Source organism: Salmo trutta, chromosome 14 (genome assembly GCF_901001165.1).
Source record: "Salmo trutta chromosome 14, fSalTru1.1, whole genome shotgun sequence".
In the NCBI taxonomy this organism is placed as follows: Eukaryota; Metazoa; Chordata; class Actinopteri; order Salmoniformes; family Salmonidae; genus Salmo; species Salmo trutta.
Window position 1 is genome coordinate 38682464 of NC_042970.1, and position 23661 is coordinate 38706124.

Below are 23661 nucleotides of genomic sequence, written 5' to 3' on the forward strand. Positions count from 1 at the left end.
CCCATTTGGTGGCTCTACAAAGGGTCATGTCTCTAATGTGATATTAAACTAAGGCCCTGACTCTCTGTGGTCACTAAAACTCATGTGGCACTTGTGAGAGAAGTGGTGTTAGCTGGAGCAGAAGAGAAAGTGGTTGGGAAACAATCACACTTTGTGTGTGTCCACTAATATTCTCGCAAAAGTATTTTGTTTCACATTTGGACCATGAATGACTTGGGCCATGAATGACTTGGACTGGTAATGGGAATGGTAATGGGAATGGTATCACAGGAGGTGGGACCTTAATTGGGGAGGGGCTTGTGGTAATGGCTGGAGAGGAATCAGTGGAATGCTATCAATTACATCAAACACATGGTTTCCATGTGTTCGATGCCATTCCATTTGCTCCGTTTCAGCCATTATTATGAGCCGTCCTTCCCTAATGGGAATTGCATGTTCTTTTGACTACAATACTGCCATTGTACTTTGTACTAAAACAGTCAAGTTCAACTGGGGAAACGTATTAATGAGGGGTAGGGTAGCATTTTATGTATTAAAAAACAAAAGTTGGTATAATGTTTCCTCATCAGGTACTGGAGACAAGTTCATGTTTTCACAGCAGGCTAAAATAAAAAAATCAACTATTTCAATTCAGTGCAATTGAACTAAATTCAACTCGACTCAATCTCTTTGTTTCCTGTCTCAGCCTGTTGTCCAAGCGCAGGAAGAAGAACTACTGGGGCTTCGGGGTGAACTGCACGGGGAATGAGGCTAGCCTGCATGGCTGTAAACTGGGCCACAAGGTGGAGCTGAGGAGGAATGCCACCTGTGACAAGGGCTTGCCCGTGGTGGTCAATTGTGTTCCAGGACGGGCCTTTGCTCCCAGCCACGCCCAGGGCTTCAGCAAGGCCTACAAGGTGGAGGTAGGTTGGATCATCTGGAACGAGAGAGCATAGAACTGGGATTCATAGGACCTCTGTGCAAGAGACTGCTTATGATGGAGATGTGATGTTACTAGAGTTTGAGCTGTCTCTGGCCTTGTATCTTGTATTGAAATGGAAAGCATTCAGAAGAGGAGAAAATTATGAAAAGCAAACCTTAGTTGTTAATGTTAATTCATGTAAGGAAACAGTTACAATTACAGTTTGATTTAGTGATCTTTCCTATGAAATCCACTCTTTGTTTTTTATCACGTTGCATGTGATTCAACTTAGAGACTGCAGAACACTGTGTTCGAACACTTCACAGATGAGTCATGGGCTCTGGACAAAGGGGAAAATAGGCACACTGAGATCTCAAACTCTCTCTCTCTCTCTCTCTCTCTCTCTCTCTCTCTCTCTGTGATTCACAATAAGTTCAGATGTATGGAACAATACGATACTGTTTATCTTCGTGTGGTTCAACAAACAAAATCCAAATATGAGTTACTGGGCTGTTTCTGTAAAGAATACAGACACATGTATCAAAGTGATTGTAAACTATTGTTTCTCAGTAACAGTAGGCCTAACACGGTTAATCGTTTCCGCAGCAACCCCTGGTGCGTCTGAGAGGCGGGGCCAACATAGGGGAAGGGCGAGTGGAAGTGCTTAAAAATGGTGAATGGGGCACCGTCTGCGATGACAGCTGGAACCTGAAGGCAGCCACCGTGGTCTGTCGAGAACTGGGCTTCGGTAGCGCCAAGGAGGCCCTCGCTGGAGGCAAACTGGGACAAGGTAGGTCTCCACTCTCTCTCTCTCGCTCTGTCTCTCCCATTCAAGTACATGAATCTTCTGTAATGGAATATGCAAGCGTTTATCCATAGTGATCCAAGTCTCAGACCAACCACCTCTGCCATCCACTATTCAGATGCTGTATAACCACACAGTAACAGAGGATAGTGTCTTTTCTGACTGCTGTCAGTCTGTGTCTCGGACCACCTTGGCTCTAGCTACAGAGAAAACACTGCCAGAGAAATGTTCCTGTCCTGTCATATGCTGGAGACAGACACAGCAGGAAGGGAGTGATCACACATTATATTGTGGAAAATCCATTTTTATTCACATGAATTATTTTGACTTGACGAAGTTTTAAAAAGAGAGAGGAGAACAGTTTAATGTTCCCAAGTGCCCCAATTGAATGGGTCAGAGTTGGCTTAAAATTGGCAGGAGAGTTGATATCCACTCTCAGTGGGATTTCTACTCCTGTTAGGCATTATTGCTATTCAATTAAACATAGTGGGCCGGTTTCCCAGACACAGATTTAGCCTAGTCCTGAACTAAAAAGCTCTTTCATTGGAGGACTCAGTTGAGAATGCTTTTTAGTCCTGAACTACTTGAAATCTGTGTCCGGGAAACCAGTCCAGTGTCTGTGTCCTGGATTATTGAAAGCATATTTAATTCTGAGATCGAGAGTGGGATGGATCTGACTCCCAGTGTCTCCTCTCCCCTGTAGGAATGGGCCCTGTCCATATGAATGAGGTGAAGTGTTCTGGCTTTGAGAAATCCCTCACTGAGTGCTACTTCAATAGAGATGCCCTGGGCTGCAGTCACGAGGAGGATGCTGCAGTTAGATGTAATGTTCCTGCCATGGGCTTCCAGAACAGAGTGAGTAGACCTAGCACATTTATTAGATTTTTTATTTCCCCTTTATTTAACCAGGTATTTAACATGCCCACTGCATGTTGCTGCATGTTGCTGCATGTTGCTGCATGTTGCTGCAAACAGTGCATTCGGAAAGCATTCATACCCCTTGACTTTTTCCACATTTTGTTACCTTACAGCCTTATTCTAAAATGGATTCAAGTAATATTTTCCCTCATAAATCTACATACAATACCCCATAATGACAAAGCGAAAACAGGTTTTTAGAAATGTTAGCAAATTTATAAAGTAAAAAAAATGGAAATAGCTTATATACAAGTATTCAGACCCTTTGCTATGAGACTCGAAATTGAGCTTAGGTGCATCCTGTTTCCATTGAGCATCCTTGAGATGTTTCTACAACTTCATTGGAGTACACCTGTGGTAAATTCTATTGATTGGACATGATTTGGAAAGGCACACACCTGTCTATATAAAGTCCCGTAGTTGACTGTGCATGTCAGAGAAAAAACCTAGCTATGAAGTCGAAGGAATTGTAGAGCTTTGAGACAGGATTGTGTCGAGGCACAGATCTGGGGAAGGGTACCAAAAAATGTCTGCAGCATTGAAGGTCCACAATAACACAGTGGCCTCCATCATTCTTAAATTTAAGAAGTTTAGAACCACCAAGAATCTCCCTAGAGCTGGCTGCCCGGCCAAACTGAGCAATCGGGGAGAAGGGCCTTGGTCAGGGAAGTGACCAAGAAACCGATGGTCACTCTGACAGAGCTCCAGAGTACCTCTGTGGAAATGGGAGAACCTTCCAGAAGGACAACCATCTCTGTAGCACTCCACCAATCAGGCCTTTATGGTAAAGTGGCCAGATGGAAACATGACAGCCTGCTTGGAGTTTGCCAAAAGGCACCTAAAGGACTCTCAGACCATGAGAAACAAGATTCTCTAGTCTGATGAAAGCAAGATTGAACTCTTTGGCCTGAATACCAAGCGTCACGCCTGAAGGAAACCACGCACTGCTCATCACCTTGCCAATACCATCCCTACGGTGAAGCATGGTGGTGGTAGCATCATGCTGTGGGGTTTGTTTTTCAGCGACAGGGCCTGGGAGACTAGTCAGGATTGAGGGAAAGATGAACGGAGCGATGAACAGAGAGATCCTTGATGAAAACCTGCCCAAGAGCGCTCAGGGCATCAGACTGAGTGAAGATTCACCTTCCAACAGGACAAAGACCCTAAGCACACAGCCAAGACGAAGCAAAAGTGGCTTCAGGACAAGTCTCTGAATGTCCTTGAGTGGCCCAGCACAGAACCCGATCCAACATCTCTCGAGAGACCTGAAAATAGCTGTGCAGCGACGCTTCCCATCCAACCTGACAGCGCTTGAGAGGATCTACAGAGAAGAATGGGGGAAACTTCCCAAATACAGGTGTGCCAAGCTTGTAGCGTCATACCCAAGAAGACTCAAGGCTGTAATTGCTGCAAAGGTGCTTCAACAAAATACTGAGTAATGGGTCTGAATACTTATGTAAATGTGATATTTACTTCTTCTTTTTTATACTTTTGCAAACATTTAAAAAAAAACTGTTTTTGGTTTGTCATTATGGGTATTGTGTGTAGATCGATGAGAGAAAAAAAAACAATTTAATCAATTTTAGAACAAGGCTGTAACGTAACAAAATGTGGAAAAAGTGAAGTGGTCGGAATACTTTCCGAATGCACTGTATGGGTATTACACAATGATTTATATAAACCCTGGATTACTGATGCTATGTATTGACAGTTGAGAGGCTTTGAAGCCACCGGTAGGCATAGCCGCGGGAAGTAGGGGTGCTGATCACAAAACTAGTGCACTGGGCCTTTATTACTCCTGTATGAGCGGACTGAAATAGTCGCCAGTAGCTCGGGGAGAAGAAATTCTCCAATAAGTATATTTTTTACAATGGAGAAGTACCAAGATGGCCTCACAATGGCTTCAATACTGCACCCCCTGTCAGTCGTCCAGGGTTTATACACATCACTGGTATTACTCATAAGTACTCATATAGTACTTGTGTGTTACTCATATGAAACTTCTATAGTACTTGTATGTTACTTGTATATTACTCATATAAGTCATATAACTGTATTGCCAACCATTGCCATTTGTAAATGTTCGTTTTATGTCATCCGTGGATGTGCACATTTTTTGGGTTATTCGGATTCCACTATTGACACCAACCACATATTTTCATAATATCAGAAATGCTTGATGTTTTATTGCCTCTGAAAATACTTTAGGTAAAGCCTTTCACAGCCAAAGATAGGATTTATGGCAAATATTTGAGTGTTGTATGCAGAACAGAATACTCAACACAGATGTGAGGGAATATACTACCTCTTTGAATAAAGTGGATTTTTGGGCTAATACTAAACAGATCATCTGTGGCCTAGCGGGTGATCTAGCGGTCTAAGTCGCTGCCCCAGGACACATACTGCTGCAGCATGGGTTCGAATCGAACCCACTGCTATTTCAGCACACTTTCTCCTCCTGTCTTCCCTCTCCATCTCTACCCTGTCCAATAAACACCAAATAGAAGAGCAGAATGGGACTGCCTTTATAAACATAACATCTCATCTCTGGTTGCAGCTGCGTCTGAGCGGTGGGAGAAACCCATTCGAGGGGCGTGTGGAGGTGCTGGCGGAGAAGAACGGCTCGTTGGTGTGGGGTACGGTGTGCAGTGACAGCTGGGGCACCATAGAGGCTACAGTCGTGTGCAGACAGCTGGGTCTCGGTTTTGCCAACAACGCCTTCCAGGTGAGTTTATACACAACAAAATCTCATCACATTGGCTGGGCAGCCAGACAATCAAGAGCCTAACATTCTTTGACAAAGGGTAAATATGCTTCTGTGTAAGTATCCACAACATGTAATAATATTAAAAGGGTCAATTATACATTTTGGATGATTTTGTGATTGGACCTCACAGATCAGCATGGGTTTTCCCCCTAGTGTGGATGTTGGGAAATAGTCTTCGTAATACTTCGTAAAGGTACATCATCAAGTGGGCCTCAGTTATATATATGCCACCAGCAAACCCCATATATCCATATGGCTCTTATATACATCATTTAGCTGTAAACAGCTGGAGATGTTCACTGAAGGAAAGTAAAAGGGGCTCTGACCTTAGAACTTAGTCTCCACACTGACCTTAGAGCTTATCGTCTCCACACTGACCTTAGAGCTTATCGTCTCCACACTGACCTTAGAGCTTATCGTCTCCACACTGACCTTAGAGCTTATAGTCTCCACACTGACCTTAGAGCTTATAGTCTCCACACTGACCTTAGAGCTTATCGTCTCCACACTGACCTTAGAGCTTATCGTCTCCACACTGACCTTAGAGCTTATCGTCTCCACACTGACCTTAGAGCTTATCGTCTCCACACTGACCTTAGAGCTTATCGTCTCCACACTGACCTTAGAGCTTATAGTCTCCACACTGACCTTAGAGCTTATCGTCTCCACACTGACCTTAGAGCTTATAGTCTCCACACTGACCTTAGAGCTTATCGTCTCCACACTGACCTTAGAGCTTATAGTCTCCACACTGACCTTAGAGCTTATCGTCTCCACACTGACCTTAGAGCTTATAGTCTCCACACTGACCTTAGAGCTTATCGTCTCCACACTGACCTTAGAGCTTATCGTCTCCACACTGACCTTAGAGCTTATCGTCTCCACACTGACCTTAGAGCTTATAGTCTCCACACTGACCTTAGAGCTTATCGTCTCCACACTGACCTTAGAGCTTATAGTCTCCACACTGACTGAGGTGATGGAGTGAGGAGAGGCTACAGGCTAGTCTGGGATACTATAAACTTCACATGTATAGGCCTATGGCTATATGGCGTACATGAACAGTGTACATTTGATGGAGGGGAGTTCATTCCTGCTCTTTGAAGTTTCACTGGCCTACAACCATCAGCAAACTGTATGTAGGGTAGGTACGCTTATCTGCTGATTAGTGCTGCTATTTTGATTATTTGTTGTATTTAAAGGGTGATTCAAGAGCTGTCTTTAGTCCCACAGTGTGATACACCACTCTAAGGAAAGCACCTCGATACACGCCCGAAAGGAAAGCACTATCTGCGTTCTTTATACATTTTTTCTTGCGGTTCTATAGTTTGAGAGACTTTCTCTAATTTGCAGTGTACTAACAACTGCTGAATGCCACTGGCAGTGGTGATATACGTCTGGAAAGTATTTATGAATCATGGAAGAACTGGGTTGATGGGAAGGAGAGTTTAATGACTGGAAATTGGACTGGGCTGATAGAACTCTTTTGCACAGTAATTGCGTGATTAAGATGATTGTGTACTAATGCCCCTTTTAATGGCAGTTTACATTAAAGTGTCATTATGTGTTTGGGGATCCTTTAAATGTACTTGGACCTAGCATACACACACTGAAAAAGCAACACGACCAGGTGGGCAAGGAGTCATCAGGCCAGGTACTCCTGAGGCATGGTCATTGGGCTCAGGTCAGGTCAGGTAACAGTGAGAGTGAGAAAGAGAGAGAATACTTAAATTCACACCGGATAAGACAGGAGAAATACTCCAGATATAACAGACTGGCTCTAGTCCCCCGACATAAACTATTGCAACATAAATACTGGAGGCTGAGACAGGTGGGGTCGTGAGACACCGTGGCCCCGTCCGACGATACCCCCGGACAGGGCCAACCAGGCAGGATATAACCCCACCCACTTTGCCAAAGCACAGCCCCCACACCACTAGAGGAATATCTTCAAACCACCAACTTACTTCCCTGAGACAAGGCTGAGTAAAGGCTGAGTATAGCCCACGAAGATCTCCCCCACGGCACGAACCCGAGGGGGGCGCCAACCCGGACAGGAAGATCACGTCAGTGACTCAACTCACTCTAAGGTTGCGTCCTAATGGTACCAGATTCCCTATATAGTGACTGGTCAAAAGCAGGAGAATAGGGTTCCATTAGTGACGCAGACTAAGTGTTTCTGCAGGCAGAGGGACAGATGGAACATATGATACCAAAGTCTAAAACTCTGTTCCGTAGACCTCCCGAGCCCCCCTCCTTCCCTCCAACCCACCCGTACTTAATCCTTCCGTGGGAGATCCTGGAAATAATGAGTTTTACAGGAGTATTCCCTTGGCTTTGGGCATCGTCAGAGACATACAGATGATAGCCTCTTTATACTGAGTCAGATCCACTTCAGACGGAGAGACTTTGTTTCCTTAAGGATCTTGCTACTTGCTTTATGAAGTCTCATCAGAAACATGAAATCTAGAAAACATCCTCCAAGGAAAAAGTGGCCTGACCAATATTCTGCTATGTCTATCTTGTGAAGGGGTTTTGGACAATCACAATCAACTACGTCTAGGCAGATGTTCCCGTATCGCAACAACAGCTGTGCAGTCTCATGACTTGCGAGGATGGAAATGTAGATAGGGAAACCTCTTGTGGTAGGATGATGAAATGACAGCTTTCCATTTTGAGTTGGAAGAATTGAAGCTCGGCCTGTGTTTGATCGGTTTGTCTGTGTTATTTCTCCCTACCAGGAGACGTGGTACTGGCCAGGAGACGTGAGTGCTGATGACGTGGTGATGAGCGGGGTCAGGTGCTCGGGGACGGAGATGACTCTGGCCCAGTGCCTCCATCATGGGAAACACCTCGACTGCCCCCGAGGGGGAGGACGCTTTGCTGCTGGAGTCTCCTGCTCTGAGAGTAAGTCACTTATAATAGCCGGGTCGCGTTCATTATGGCACACCGTTGCAAAACATAAAAAAAATAATAATAATGTTGTTCTTGGACAAGTCCATGTTACCCCCAAAAAGTGTTGGGCGGCCATTTTGCGGCTGTTTGAATCCTTGATTGGGTCTCTATTCAAAGTGCAGGCTCTGATCTCCATATTAACAACAACCTATCCTCTGCCTCGGCATACAGCGGCCCCAGACTTGGTTCTAAATGCCCAGGTGGTGGAACACACCACGTACCTGGAGGACCGGCCCATGTACATACTGCAGTGTGCCAACGAGGAGCACTGTCTGTCCAGCAGCGCCGCCGCCGCCACATCGTCCTCCTACCGCCGCCTGCTGCGCTTCTCCTCCCAGATACACAACAACGGACTGACAGACTTTCGCCCCAGAGCCGCACACCACTCCTGGATCTGGCACGAGTGCCACAGGTATAGAAACATGGCGTAGGACGGGAGGATGAATTCCTGGGTCCTTCAGTTTTAGTCATTGAGTTAAGTAGAAGGTACGATGAAGGAGGGGTTGGACAATGGCATGCGAGCGAGCATCGCTGTGAGCGTTACACGAGTTGAGAACAATCACCGCGCTGCAATAAAAGTCCCCTGGAGAGAGTGGTCATTGTCGCAGTCTTGTGAGATCATAGATTTGTGGTCTGATTTGTAGTCATGTGGAGGCAGTGCCTGCTGTGGGTGTCAGAGGCTGGTTATGATGATGACGATAAGGAGGGTGGTGATGATGATGGACTGTCTCCGTCTCCCTGTCCAGGCACTACCACAGCATGGAGGTGTTCACCCACTATGACCTACTGAGCCTCAACGGCACCAAGGTGGCAGAGGGACACAAGGCCAGCTTCTGTCTGGAGGACACCCAATGTGAAGAGGGTAAAGAGGCTTTAATGTGAAAAACAAATGATGAAAATGATCACGACAAACCTCGTCTATGTTCCCGATTCTCTACTTTAGCACTGTTGTCTCTCTGGCCGGGCAGGTATTGAGAAGAGGTACGAGTGCGCTAACTTCGGGCAGCAGGGCATCACTGTTGGGTGCTGGGATACGTACAGACACGACATTGACTGTCAGTGGATAGACGTGACAGACGTTGTGCCAGGAGACTACATCTTCCAGGTGAGAATCGTATTTAATTTGTCTTATTTCAAAACAATTTTATTTTTCTTCCATCATTTAAAATAACAATTATGATAGGATAGGCATGCGCATCTCTACATCCAAATATGACATGGGAGCAAGGTCCTTGTATAACATGAGAATCTTCTACTCTGAACAACAATATAAACGCAACATGTAAAGTGTTGGTCCCATGCTTCATGAGCTGAGATAAAAGACCCTATAAATGTTCCAGATGCATAAAAAGTTTATTTCCCTCAAATTTAGTTCACAAATGTGTTTACATCCCTGTTGGTGAGCATTTCTCCTTTGCCAAGATAATCCATCCACCTGACAGGTTTGATATATCAAGAAGCTGATTAAACAGCATGATCATTACACAGGTGCACCTTGCCTTGTAATGGGGACAATAAAAGGCCACTAAAATGTGCAGTTTTGTCACACAAGGCCACAGAAGTTGAGGGAGCGTACAATTTGCATGCTGACTGCAGGAATGTCCACCAGAGCTGTTGCCAGAGAATTGAATGTTAATTTCTCTACAATAAGCCCCCTTTAACGTCGTTTTGGAGAATTTGGCAGTACGTCCAACCGGCCTCACAACCGCAGACCACGTGTAACCACGCCAAGCAACAGGACCACACCCGGCTTCTTCACCTGCGGGATCGTCTAAGCCCAGCCACCCAGACAGCTGACGAAACTGTGGATTGGCACGCTGGAGAAATGTGCTCTTCACGGATGAATCCCGGTTTAAACTGAGCGGTTTGCTGATGTCAATGTTGTGGACAGAGTGCCCCATAAGCTACGGCCAACGAACACTTTATCAATGGCAATTTGAATCTACAGAAATACTGTGACGAGATCCTGAGGCCCATTGTCGTGCCATTCATCAGCCACCATCACCTCATGTTTGAGCATGTTAATGCACAGCACCATGTCGCAAGGTTCCGTACAAAATTCCTGGAAGCTGAAAATGTCGCAGTTCTTCCATGGCCTGAATACTTACCAGACATGTCACCCGTTGAGCATGTTTGGAACGCTCTGGATCGATGTGCACGACAGCGTGTTTCAGTTAGAAAACCAGATACGGACTAGTTTTCTAATCCACCCCCTACCCTTTATTTTTAAAAGGTATTTGTATTCTCAGTCATGTGAAACCCATAGATTAGGGCCTAATGAATGTATTTAAATTCACTGATTTCCTTATAACTATATAAGTAAAATCTTTGAAATTGTTGCATGTTGCATTTATACTTTTGTTCAGTGTAATAAGCTTGGAGTAGTGACAGTTCTTCTTTCCACTTCTTATTCCATGGGGTTAACAGGAGTCGATTCATTTCAATGGAATCCACTTTTAGTCATTCTGCTGGTCACTTTCCCAGCATTTTATAAATGTTATAATTTCACTAATAGTTGCTGCCAACACAGATCGGTCTTTTGGTCATAGCAAGAGTATGTGGGTGCTCTGATAACATCATCAATACATTGTTTCTCTCCCTAGGTTGTGATCAACCCAAACTTTGAGGTAGCAGAGTCCGACTACACCAACAACGTTATGAAGTGCAGGTGTCGATACGACGGCCACAGGATATGGATGTACAACTGTTATATAGGTGAGAGACCGGAGCTTACTGGCTACAACATTATTGAATGTGATGGACACTCGTCTTGTTCAAAGCCATTTTGTCTATGGATGACCACCTTCCGAAGAGGTTTAAATTCACAGAAAATAAATGCGTGAAAAGGCAAATCGCAAAATGTAAATGTTTTAATAGTACGGCATCCCGGTCTTGCTCAAGGACACAGACTTTTCACCTTGACAGCTCGGTTATTCGAACCAGCGACTTTCGATTACTGGCCCAACGCTCTTAACCGCTAGGCTACCTGCCTCATCTAGTGTATTGCTCAACTTGAATGATTCAGATGTTTGTGTGTGGCAGTTTTTAGCATTGAAAAAATATATACACCACTCTATTCTGTCTAGAGTTTAATGTCTTTCGAGAAAATAACAGTGCTTATGAAAATAAATTTCACCCCTCAACACGTTTTTAGTTTATTTTTCTTCACATTTCTTAATTGAACATTTCATATGAATGCCTAATTTATACCCTAGGCACGCACACAACGTAAGAGCGCAAAATGGCGATCCTGAAAAGTTGCGTCAAGTTACAAATGAAGTCGCTGCAGTTTATCAAATCAAACTTTATTTACATAGATTGTTTTAAAAATATAGGTGATTCATTTACTTTTTTATCTGAAACCTACAACATAAATGATAGAGTTGCTTTGCTTTCCTAACAAAATTGTCCACATCCTGCCTTTTTATTCCCATCTCCAGACAGAAGATCTCTGTGTGTTAATTTAATGTCATCTTTACATTTTATTTAAGTCACTGCACCTTTACATATTTTTGCTATGCAAGTATGCAGGGTATAAGTTAGACTTAATAGGAATCACAGGAGGTTGGTGGCACCTTAATTGGGGAGGGCAGGCTCGTGGTAATGGCTGGAGCGGAATAGTATCAACGACATCAAACACGTGGTTTCCATGTGTTTGATGCCATTCCAGTTGCTCCGTTCCAGCCATTATTATGAGCTGTCCTCCCCTCAGCAGCCTCCACTGATGGGAATTATACAACTGGTGCCTCTGTTTGCGATGCTTCACCAACTCTAAGTGTTACTTTATCCATCTATGTATGGACGCATTCAGGGTGTTAAATTGACATGTAAGTGGTTGGCATAGAACAAATGACAACGTAAAACGCATGAATAACTGTCGCCACCCCCCCCCCCCCCAAAAAAAGGGAGCCAAGCTTTACTGAGTTGGCCTGGTTATACATCCACCATAGTTGTTGGAGCCATGCTAGAAAAGACCACGTGAAAAGAAAATACCCAAGCCAGCATAGTATGGTTTAGGTTGGCCCCATAGTGTGAATCAGGCACTTGAGTGCTACAGTGGCATTAACAATAGGAACTTGAAAACAGGAACAAGCCATAGGATGGCACTGGTTTGACAGTTATTTATTAGCAAGGACATCCGGACGCGTGTCGTCCAGTTGTAGCCTGGCATTCCTGTAAAAGATCATGAAAACCATCAGCTCAGTTAAAAGAGAAGGCTTGTGAAGACTTCAGTGATTGAAGTATTTCTACCATTATAACTATATAGATTCATTTCTACTGACAACCAGTGTACCCTGTGCTTTTCAAACTGTGCCCACTGTTGAATGAGTGCAGTTCTTCATGTGTCCCGTGTGTCTCTCCTCTTCAGGTGGCTCAGTGAGTTCTGAGTCAGAGGAGTCCTCTTTCCGTGGCCTCATGAATAACCAGCTGGGACACAGGTAGTGTGGACGGAGTCAACGGAAAGACCGGGAGGAACATTTTATTTAGCGAATCTGATGAATGGCCAGCAAGACTGTTGTGAAATGACCAACCGTTAGAGGGAGCGCTGTGCCGTCTGTTCGGTGCTGGATGAAAATTGAAAAGCAAAGCTCACCTCAGTGCCAACGTTTTATATAAGGATGTTGCAGATGAAAAAAAATACCTGTTTTAAAGATCCAGCTTGAAGAAGCAACTCTGTCTTTACTGATCTCGCAAATTTCTGTCACATGTACAGCAGAGTGCTGGTGCTATCAAATCAGAGCTATTTAGTTACATGTACCCAACCTTTGTGGTCCACCGTAAGGGAAAAAAGTAATATTTTTTGACACCTGCTGCACTTTGAGACAGTGTACTGTATTGTTTATTTAAACATTTTTAGGACAGTGTGTTGAGCAGGCAATTAGCTATGCACCTATGAACACTAGCGTAATGCTGTTTCTCTGGACCACCCCCCCCCCCCTCCGCAATGAGTTTGACCCTTTTTCTGTTCAATCCCTTAAGAACTGTTGTCTGCGAAAGATGATAACCTATTTGCATCTGTCAATGTATTGTCTGTCCAGTATGCAGACGCCCTGACCCCAGAGTAGTGCTGAGCGATTAAGTGAAATGTGTTATTTTTTTCGGTTTTTAAACAACTAAGTGACTGACGTTGAATCAATTATTTTGTATTTCATTTAGTTCTGTAAGCTCAATGCACACAGTTTCTCTAAAGATAACTCAGATCCGTTCTGTGTTTCTGTTACGACTGCTACACAAGAGAGAAGAATGCGTGATCATTAAGGGATATAGAGAGCAGCTGTTGTTTCGTGAGGTAAACACATGATCTAAGTGGTTGATAGTTGGTATTCAGTCATAAAAGTGTGCCTTATTTCATTTGAATAACTACAAAATACAGATTTTTTTCAGACAACATTAGGCAGCAGCTCTATAGAGATGAGATGACTTGGAATTAAATAATAAAGGCATCAAATAAAACAAACGTAATATACACCACAACTGAAAAAATTTGATTAAAGTAAAGTGAATAAATGATGGTTAATAAGTGATAAGCAGTAATGGGCAGTCTACCATCATGGGACTTTTATTCATTGTTTTATTCTGTGTTACAGCATTCAACCCACAATGCATATTGCATTGAATGTTTTCAAAAATGATCAAAATTGTGATAAATTATTTAGAATTTAACCGAAACCGAACAGACCTCCAGAATCACTAATCGCTCAGCACTACCCCAGAGCTTCCTATACAGTTAGTCTCTTTCCGTAATGTGTTGAGGCCGGCAATTAAGGAGAATGAGAGGCTCAATTAGAGATGTTCTTCAAATACAGCAGTTCTGTAACAACTCCCTTCTGCCCAGTTTCCCCTGATGTCGCTACGACAATCAAGCTTTTTTTTTTTACCATCCCTGTAACTGTCGCTTCTGCAGAGATTGTTTTCTAAACTAAAACTCATAGAACTACCTAAGAAGCATTAGACTTTTTGGAGGGTTACTGTCAAAATGATTTATTAAATAAATAGACATGGATGACAGACGGATGTGCCACCAGTGCCCGTGCCTATGAAGTGGCGGTGGGGGAAGTAGCGGATTAGTCTTACATCCACGGAGAACACTATTTGCAAGTCTATGGCGTGATAATGTGGTAGAAGCCATTGTGAATATAAATAGGAAGAACTGATTTCTTTCTTGCAGTACGGTAATCACTCAGGATAAGGCAGTATTATTACAACCATACAGCTACCACTAAGAAGAAACTTTTTTTTCCCCTCATCAAACCTGCATTTTTACATCTCTAAAGAGGCAATGAGCATTTAAGGCAGAATCCCCAAGTTAAAATGTACACAAACATTTGTCCAAATTGGCCACAAACAGCATGATTTAGTTATTCATGTCATTTGTGTTGGGATTCTGCCTCAAGTTAACATAGTGTATACTTGCATCACTTAATATCAACTCTGGCAATATATTTCATAACTTTCATCTTAGGATTCTGAGATACATATACATTTTAGTCTTATCACCATATTTTGCTCAGCTTAGTTCATTTTTCAAACATCCATTTAATTAAATTATTACCGTCAGGGACTCTTATGTTTGTTTTCTCGATTGTACAAGTCACAAATGACATGTGAAAATGCATCTTTGCATTCTTTTGTCTTATTTTTGTGATACTGCAACTATAGGGCCCTTTATTTTACAAGGGTGCTCTTTACTAGATGGGTGAGTATCCTATACTGTATACACAGTTGAATGTTTTAAAGCATTTTGTGCTTGCATCATATTTTCTAAAAATAAAAATAATTAAACAAGCAAACCATGACATGTTCTTGATTTCTTAAAACAGAGACTCAGCAATATGATGTCATCATGAGCAACAATGCGAACAAAGTATATTGCAGAGTGAGGCCCGATGACGCAGTTTAGTCGTCCCGATTATGTGGTTTACTTTGCATCTCTGAGCCTACGTTGAAATGTCATCTCACCTGCTGTAGCGGGTCAGAAATGTTGTGAGAGTGCTCCACCTCGCCGCAGCCCCAGGGCTGTGGTCTCCGGGCCACCGCCGAGTCTGTCCATGGCCTCTCCTTTACCGGCTGGATAAAGGAGAGGGGGGCACACAATGCAAATAGTCCAGGCAGCCATTTGATTACCTGTTCAGGAGTCTTATGGCTTGGGGGTAGAAACTGTTGAGAAGCCTTTTTGTCTTCGACTTGGATAGGTTGATATTCTGCCACTACCCGGCCCTGTCTCTGACCTCCTCCCTATAGACTGTCTCGTCATTGTCGGTGATCAGGCCTACCACTGTCGTGTCATCTGCAAACTTAATGATGGTGTTGGAGTCGTGTCTGGCCATGTAGTCGTGGGTGAACAGGGAGTACAGGAAGGGACTGAGCACGCATGCCTGGGGAGCACCAGTGTTGAGGATCAGCGTGGCAGATGTGTTGCTACCTACCCTCACCACCTGGGGGCGGCCCATCAGGAAGTCCAGAATCCAGTTGCAGAGAGGTGTTTAGTCCCAGCATCCTTAGCTTAGTGATGAGCTTTGAGGGTACTATGGTGTTGAACGCTGAGCTGTTGTCAATGAATAGCATTCTCACATAAGTGTTCCTTTTGTCCAGGTGGGAAAGGGCAGTGTGGAGTGCAATACAGATTGCATCATCTGTGGATCTGTTTGGGCGGTATGCAAATTGGAGTGGGTCTAGGGTTTCTGGGATAATGGTGTTAATGTGAGCCATTACCAGCCTTTCAAAGCACTTCATGGCTACGGACGTGAGTGCTACGGGTCTGTAGTCATTTAGACAGGTTGCCTTTGTGTTCTTGGGCACAGGGACTATGGTGGTCTGCTTGAAACATGTTGGTATTACAGACTCAGACAGGGAGAGGTTGAAAATGTCAGTGAAGCCCCCTGCCAGTTGGTCAGCACATGCCCGGAGCACACGTCCTGGTAATCCGTCTGGCCCCGCAGCCTTGTGTATGTTGACCTGTTTAAAGGTCTTACTCACGTTGGCTACGGAGAGCGTGATCACACAGTCGTCCGGAACAGCTGATGCTCTCATGCATGCCTCAGTGTTGCTTGCCTCGAAGCGAGCATAGAAGTGATTTAGCTCGTCTGGTAGGCTCGTGTCACTGGGCAGCTCGCGGCTGTGCTTCCCTTTGTAGTCTGTAATAGTTTGCAAGCCCTGCCACATAAGATGAGCGTCGAAGCCGGTGTCGTATGATTCAATCTTAGCCCTGTATTGATGCTTTGCCTGTTTGATGGTTCGTCGCAGGGCATAGCAGGATTTCTTGTAAGCTTCCGGGTTAGAGTCCCGCACCTTGAAAGTGGCAGCTCAACCCTTTAGCTCAGTGCGAATGTTGCCTGTAATCCATGGCTTTTGGTATGTACAAACAGTCACTGTGGGGACGACGTCCTCGATGCTCTTATTGATAAAGCCAGTGACTGATGTGGTGTACTCCTCAATGCCATCAGAAGAATCCCGGAACATATTCCAGTCTGTGATAGCAAAACAGTCCTGTAGTTTAGCATCTGCTTCATCTGACTACTTTTTTATAGACCGAGTCACTGGTGCTTCCTGCTTTAATTTTTGCTTCTAAGCAGGAATCAGGAGGATAGAGTTGTGGTCAGATTTACCAAATGGAGGGCGAGGGAGAGCTTTGTACGCGTCTCTGTGTGTGGAGTACAGGTGATCTAGAATTGTTTTCCCTCTGGTTGCACATTTAACATGTTGATGGAAATTTGGTAGAACTGATTTAAGTTTCCCTGCATTAAAGTCTCCGGCCGGTAGGAGCGCCACCTCTGGGTGAGTGGTTTCCTGTTTGCATATTTCCTTATACAGCTGACTGAGTGCGGTCTTAGTGCCAGCATCTGTCTGTGGTGGTAAATAAACAGCCACGAAAAGTATAGCTGAAAACTCTCTAGGCAAGTAGTGTGGCCTGCAATTTATCACAATATACTCTACTTTAGGCGAGCAAAATCTAGACACAGGACCGATGCAAAGATTTTAATCTCTGATGTCATAAGAAAGAACACCAACTTCCCTTCACCGACCGTCAGAAGGTCACACAACTAACTCCAATGTGCCAAAAGGGACTCGTGACTCATATTGGAGTAAAATATAACTTAAAGTAACTGCCTAGTGTTTCCAGATTTCTATGAAATATGACCTATAATTATTTACAATATGAGAGTGAAATAGCTTCCCTTCCAATATTGTTTAATTAACTACGTTAAAAAGCAGCTATTCTGTGTGGGTGTACACTGGTCATTAAAATATTCACGCAAGTAGACCGTTGATTGGCCAGCTCATCCTCCTCTAGATCACTGACTGGCCAGCTCATCCTCCCCAAGGAGATGACATATTCTATGAGGAAATAGCAAGCATTTATGAAACAGTCTGAGATAGAAGTTTGAGGTGGGATTTTTGAAGTGTTTTTTTCTTAAATTTATGCTTTAGCTACACAGAAAAAATATCAACATTATTTGGATAGGAATTACCAGAATATGAACTTTAAAAAAAAAATAGATTTACACTGGGCAGTTACTTTAAATACGACTCAAAAGATGAAAAAAAATACATACTCAAAAACCATACCTGCAGATTGACTGGAGAACACGCCTAGGGTGCGAGTGTTGTCCATCCACTTAATCTTCATGCCCCCGTCACTGAAAGACAGACCAAGATAGACTGGGAGAGTTAGACAGACTTGTGAGTGTGCTGTTGGCTTTAGTGAGAGGCATGGGGAGGCTTTCACCTGTGCTGCGGGGTGAGGTTTCCCTTAGGTACAGATCCAGGATAAGCTTCCCTTCCCCCAATCCAAACCATCAGTGAGGAAAAGGTCAAACTGATCCAAGATCAGCATCTAAGGGCAACGCCACCCTACTCCAAGGCTTTTACCTGTAGTCTGCAAAGGCATCCAGCAGGTCGTCTGTTTTGAACATGGCCGGGAAGTCGTAGATCTCGATAACGTGGGCATACTCGTCCTGGTTGATCCACACGTTCCCAAAACATGAGTAGTCGTTGTGGGCGTGTTCGATGGCCACGTCTGTCAAGTGGGCTGTGATCTGATGAGAAATTCAACCAGTTATTGACAGATATACCTATCCCAATTAAGTGTTTCTCAGTAATCCCTTTAAATATAATACATGTGAAATATAGCCTATATCTTAGACAATACTGTATATAGTCTATGCCACCAAAGTTTCTATGTATTTAACATAACAGAACTTCACGACACTAAACAGGTTTCCATCCAACCTTTTTATGTGAGTAAACTATATGTCAGATAAATGTCACGACAGGCCTGATGGAAACAGCAAATTTAAACTTTCCAAATGTTGACAACACAAAATACCTTAGAGAATGTGGGATATTTTTGTGTTGGTAAAATGATTATTGCGAGAAATGGCAGGTGAAACACCTTTATGCACCTTGGGAAAGCATGCGGTTTACTAGGCAACAGAATCAATATTATGATGAACTTCACAGGGTGATGAAAGTGCACAGTGATGAGCTTGATGCTCTTTTCAAATAAATATTCTGGTGACATCATCATTGATGCTTGGCTGCCGTTTGACAAATAAAAATTCTCTCTCGTATCCAAAATAATCTCAGCATGTAGGTAGACTACCCGCACTGTATCTGTGAGCTGTTGACTAGAGCGTACGTGCCAAGACCAGAGTGGGCACATTTGCTATATAACGCAAACATTTTTTGTGACATAACCATAAGAACAGTTGAAAATGTGATGTAAACCCATTTAACTGGTAATTTAATTTTATTCTGTACATGGCAATTTAACCAGTTATTTTTATGCCCACTACGTCATCACGCACAGCTTTTTATCCGCAACAAGTCAATTTGATAGAAACTCTGGTGAGAGAATTATTTTATGCCGATTATAGAATATTACAATGAAAATCTGTCGCTAACTGGATGGAAACCTAGCTACTGTACCTCTTGGCTAAAATCAGCAGCGTCGCCAGCAGCATCCTTGGCTGGTGTTGTATGCGAGGCATGGTGTTGGTGGGGGGCCATGTTGCTACTGCACACAGACTCCTCCTCCGTCAGTACCTCTTCTGCTACTTCTTCCTCCTCCTCTTTCTCAGTCTGGTCTTCCAGGGTTACGGCCATGAAGTAGGACAAAGTCTGGTCCCAGGCAGGGGGCCAGGGGCAGGGCTCCTCTGCTGAGAAGCGAATGAAGTCCTCCTCCTGCCCAGCGCTAGAGGTAATAGAGGGCACACTGTCCTGGTTGGTGGTGGACGGCGTTTCTGATGGCGTTCCCTCTGTGGTGTCTGAGGAGCAGGGGCAGGAGCAGCAGGACTCTGGGTGCGAGGTGCAGCCCGAGGAGGTGCAGCTGAGAGTGAGCAGGGGCAGGTCGAGGTCCACCCCTGCTGGTGGTATGTGGAGGGAACCGCCGCTGTCCCGCTGCCTGTCCCTGGCCGCCTTGGGAATGTAGATGGCCTTGTCGGGGCGTTTGGTGTTACCTCCACTCTTCCGGGCCAGGGGGTTGGGTCTGGGCTGGGGGGGCATTTTGCTGCTCTGCATCACCATACCTCTCTGGGAGCCTCCTCGTATATGTCGTCCCCCACACACCATACTAAAGTCATCATGTAACGTTGTGAAAATAATGGGCAATAATTGACATTAAGATGCCCCTATACCATACAGTTACTTTAGAACTACTTTGGCAGCCAGGCTTGGATCATTTTAATTTACAGTGTGACCTGATAATACATCATATGAATTTGTATTTGACAGTTGTTTATCCAGGAAGTCCCATTGAAGGTCAGAATACTTATTTTACAAGGGAGACATGAATGTAAGACCTTGTTGTGTGTGCTCTACCTGCAGCTCCAGCCCTCACCCACCCACACAGAAGGTGGCTAGGTTAGGGTGCTTCTCTGTGGTTTTGTGAATCAGGTAACGAATTCTCAAATGAAACTTTATTCAGATTATGGTGGGTGACTTGCCGCAGTTTGCACGCGCCAGATAATGTAATACAACCAAAAAACAATTGGTGTCCATTACTGGAAGTTACCGGTTTGCCTATATAAAAACGTTGCCATAAATGTTCAACTAACTTGGTATTGGCGATACTCTCTTCGTTCTCGATTGTGGAAAACAGTTCTTATAAAATGTACGTGTCCAGTTGCAGGTGGTTCTACAAACACCGGAGAAAACACATTAAGATAGAAAATCCATATTCTGCACCGCGCCTTGGCATCTTTGCTGCTGCACATTTCCTTGCATCTTCGTGGGAACTAGTTTCCGCGGCCACGTGTAGAAGTAGATAACGAGTCATATACAGTGCGACCAAAACAAAGATCTAGACACATGCAAGAGCAGTGGCGAGCAGTCATTCAGGGTAGGTGGGGTTTAGAGCCCCACATTTTTTTGCAAAAAAATAAAAACAATAAAAATTAAAACAATTCGAGGGGGGCTTGCCTGTTTTGCATGTTATTTTGGCATTAATATGTGTCATGTATCAGTTTGCAAACAACGTAAAAAAACATATATATATAATTGAGTTAATAAAGCCTCATACAAACATGGTCTCTTTTTTGTTTTCTTGAGTAAGGCAGCTCCAAAATGCATGTGTTTCAGCCCAGCTCAGTGCTTTCTGTGGTGGTGGGGCAAGCCAGCAGAAAATATGGAGCGTTGCACCGTGATTGGCTCAGTGTTCTGTCACTCATGGGGACACTACGTCATCGCAACGTCTAAGGGGAGACCTCGAAAATTCAAGCCCTTTGGGTGCTGACATAGAGATACATTAGAAGTGCCCATCCAAGAAGCCTCAAGGTCATTGGCCACAGATAAAATGACGTCAAATCACATTATATGTACAGTAGCTTTGATTGAACTGATCGTGTCAACATCATACTTTCATAATCTTAGCTAGACAAGCAGTCATCATCATGAATGAAGTCGACAATCTTCAGGCAAATCCTTTTCAGTCCTTGTCATATGAAGATAAATAATGAATAGAAATTATAGACAAAACATATCGGTGCTCATCGGCCATAAACATTACACAACAAGTTGGAAATCGCAAATTCAACAATGAGTGGTTTGGAAGGAAGTGAGCACAGCACAAGGAGAGTCCAAAAATGTCTTGTATGCTGCTGCATAAATGATGTAATATGCCAGGGAGATATGTATACTGTAGCTAAGAAAGTAATACTAAGTGTATGTTGTGTAGTAAGATGTTAGTAGCCCACGTGCCTCACCCTAATAATTTGGTTCATTTACCCCTCTTAATTTCGCCTACTGTTCTTACTTGGTGGTGCACGTGCACATGTAGCCTATAGGCTGTTTTAGAGAAATGTAATCATCAAATATCGTAAGAGCTTTCACTGTCTGCTTATATGGTCCAGTTATTTATCCTACAGTTCTGACTTGGTGTAATGGGGGAACACTGTAAGAACGGCCCATGTTTTGAATTCTGTCGCTGTACATTTAAAAAAAATGCTGAACAAATAGTTGACAACGTCCATCCTAGCTCGCTCATTAATGTCTTAATCGAAATGACGGATTGCCTCTTATCCGCTCGTCGTGCCTTGCTCTGTTGTCTTAGGTCTCTCTTTATGTAGTGGTGTTTTGTCCTATATTTATAATTTATTTTTAATCCCAGCCCCTGTCCCCACTGGAGGCCTTTGCCTTTTGGTAGTCCGTCATTGAAAATAAGAATTTGTTCTTAACTGACTTGCATAGTTAAATAAAAGGTTAAATCAATAAATAAATACATTTTCTCTGTGATATGGATGGCCTGTGGTTCAGTGTCCCTGCTTCCATCTTTAAAAAGATTAGAATAGATTTCTTGCTTAGATGTGACTTTAATATTAACAAATTACCTGTGAAACTTTCTGCACTTCACCAACAAGTGTTATTATATAGGAAATCGGCATATAAACACAACTTCACTCCACATAACACACCGATATGGAATAATAGGTGTATTCTGTAGCGTAACAAGACCATTCTCCTTTTTTATTTAACTAGGCAAGTCAGTTAAGAACAAATTATTATTTTACAATGACGGCCTACCCCGGCCAAACCCCCCTACCCCGGCCAAATCCTCCCCTAACCCGGACGACGCTGGGCCAATTGTGTGCCACCCTGTGGGACTCCCGATCATAGGTTGTAATACAGCCCGTTATGGAACCAGGGTCTGTAGTGATGCATCTACTACTGAGATGCAGTGCCTCAGACCGCTGCACCACTCGAGAGCTAAGAGATGTAAGAATGGATTAACAAAAATATCTGTAAAAGACCAAATCTTTTAGATGAAAGTTGTAATATCCTCAGGTATAATGTTTAAGATAAAACATTACTTTCCTTATCGCCCCAAGCAATATTGTAGTCATAGATGTTATTCCTTCTAGTCTTGTACTGCTGATGAAAGGGATATTATTACATTCAGATGAGTCTTTATACATAAATGGCTGTCGTTTGCAGGATAAGATGTGTAACAATACACGTCAGACAAGTTATTTCCAAATAATTCTTCCCAGAACAGTTAAAGAAACTGTCAAATGTTTTATGTATCTGTAACCAAGAAAATAAGAACAAAATATTTGACTTTCTCTATATTACCCAAGGCCAAAGTGAACCATTTAAAAATTCTAAATTATAGTTATCCGTCAAATACATTTTTAAGATTGAAATTCAATTTAGAGCGTAATGATAACATTTTGTGGGAATGACAATGAAACTACTGAACATATTTTATTTTCCTGTGATCATATTACCACTTTCTGGGAGGAGTTACATGATTTATTAATTTCAAAGAATATTAATATTGACAATTTCACATACAATGACATCAAATTTGGGGGAGGGGGGGATTTACTTGGCTTAATGTGCTCTTAATGTGCTCTAGCGACTCATAGCAGCAGGCCAACTGCCTGCAGGACGACTTCAGTTGTCAGTTGAACGGTGTTTCCTCCGACAAATTGGTGCAGCTGGCTTCCGGGTTAAGCGAGCGGGTCGACCTTCGCCTCCCCCGAGCCCGTCGGGGAGTTGCAGCGATGAGACAATATCGTAATCACGAAATTGGGGAGAAAAAGGGGGTAAAAATTACAAAAAATATAACACGTTTTTTTCCCCAAGTCACCTTGTCTGAGAGAAATGTACATGGTTAAAGCATTACAACCTATGAACACAACAGACACCCAACACCACAACCAACCATATGCAGCCAACGCTTAAATAACAGAAAACGTAGCCAGCCCTTTCCAAATAATTATTGTTGGTTCCATCTGTGTAAATGCGCCCCCTTATGAGCAGGCGCAGAATGCATCCATAAACTGCATTTCATTATATTGCTAATGAACGATTATG

General features: G+C 43.4%; 2 protein-coding genes across 4 annotated transcripts in view; one reads left to right on the forward strand and one right to left on the reverse strand.

Annotated features, from left to right (window-relative positions):
* The window catches only part of LOC115208038 (lysyl oxidase homolog 2A), a 44560-nt gene extending 29423 nt beyond the window's left edge, over positions 1-15137 (forward strand). Inside the window, exons 5-14 of the mRNA XM_029775756.1 lie at positions 686-902; positions 1508-1691; positions 2410-2561; positions 5182-5349; positions 8133-8298; positions 8518-8758; positions 9093-9208; positions 9315-9451; positions 10950-11061; positions 12716-15137. Of these exons, the coding sequence (XP_029631616.1) occupies positions 686-902; positions 1508-1691; positions 2410-2561; positions 5182-5349; positions 8133-8298; positions 8518-8758; positions 9093-9208; positions 9315-9451; positions 10950-11061; positions 12716-12789 (1567 nt within the window). The 3' untranslated portion in view covers positions 12790-15137. The remainder of the gene's footprint in view (positions 1-685; positions 903-1507; positions 1692-2409; positions 2562-5181; positions 5350-8132; positions 8299-8517; positions 8759-9092; positions 9209-9314; positions 9452-10949; positions 11062-12715) is intronic.
* On the reverse strand, positions 841-19399 carry LOC115208040 (R3H and coiled-coil domain-containing protein 1-like). Of its 3 annotated transcripts, none has more exons than XM_029775763.1 (4): positions 19276-19399; positions 18217-18383; positions 17901-17984; positions 841-916 (listed from the first exon to the last, which is right to left on the reverse strand). In XM_029775763.1, the coding sequence occupies exons 1-4, from the start codon at positions 19354-19356 to the stop codon at positions 913-915; spliced, it is 336 nt and encodes a 111-aa protein (XP_029631623.1). In that variant the 5' UTR covers positions 19357-19399; the 3' UTR covers positions 841-912. The 3 variants fall into 3 exon arrangements, with proteins under 3 accessions (XP_029631623.1, XP_029631621.1, XP_029631622.1); XM_029775761.1 differs by lacking the exon at positions 841-916 and adding an exon at positions 12026-12519 and having other exon boundaries at positions 17914-17984; XM_029775762.1 differs by lacking the exon at positions 841-916 and adding an exon at positions 12026-12519.
* Positions 19400-23661: the final 4262 nt, after the last annotated feature.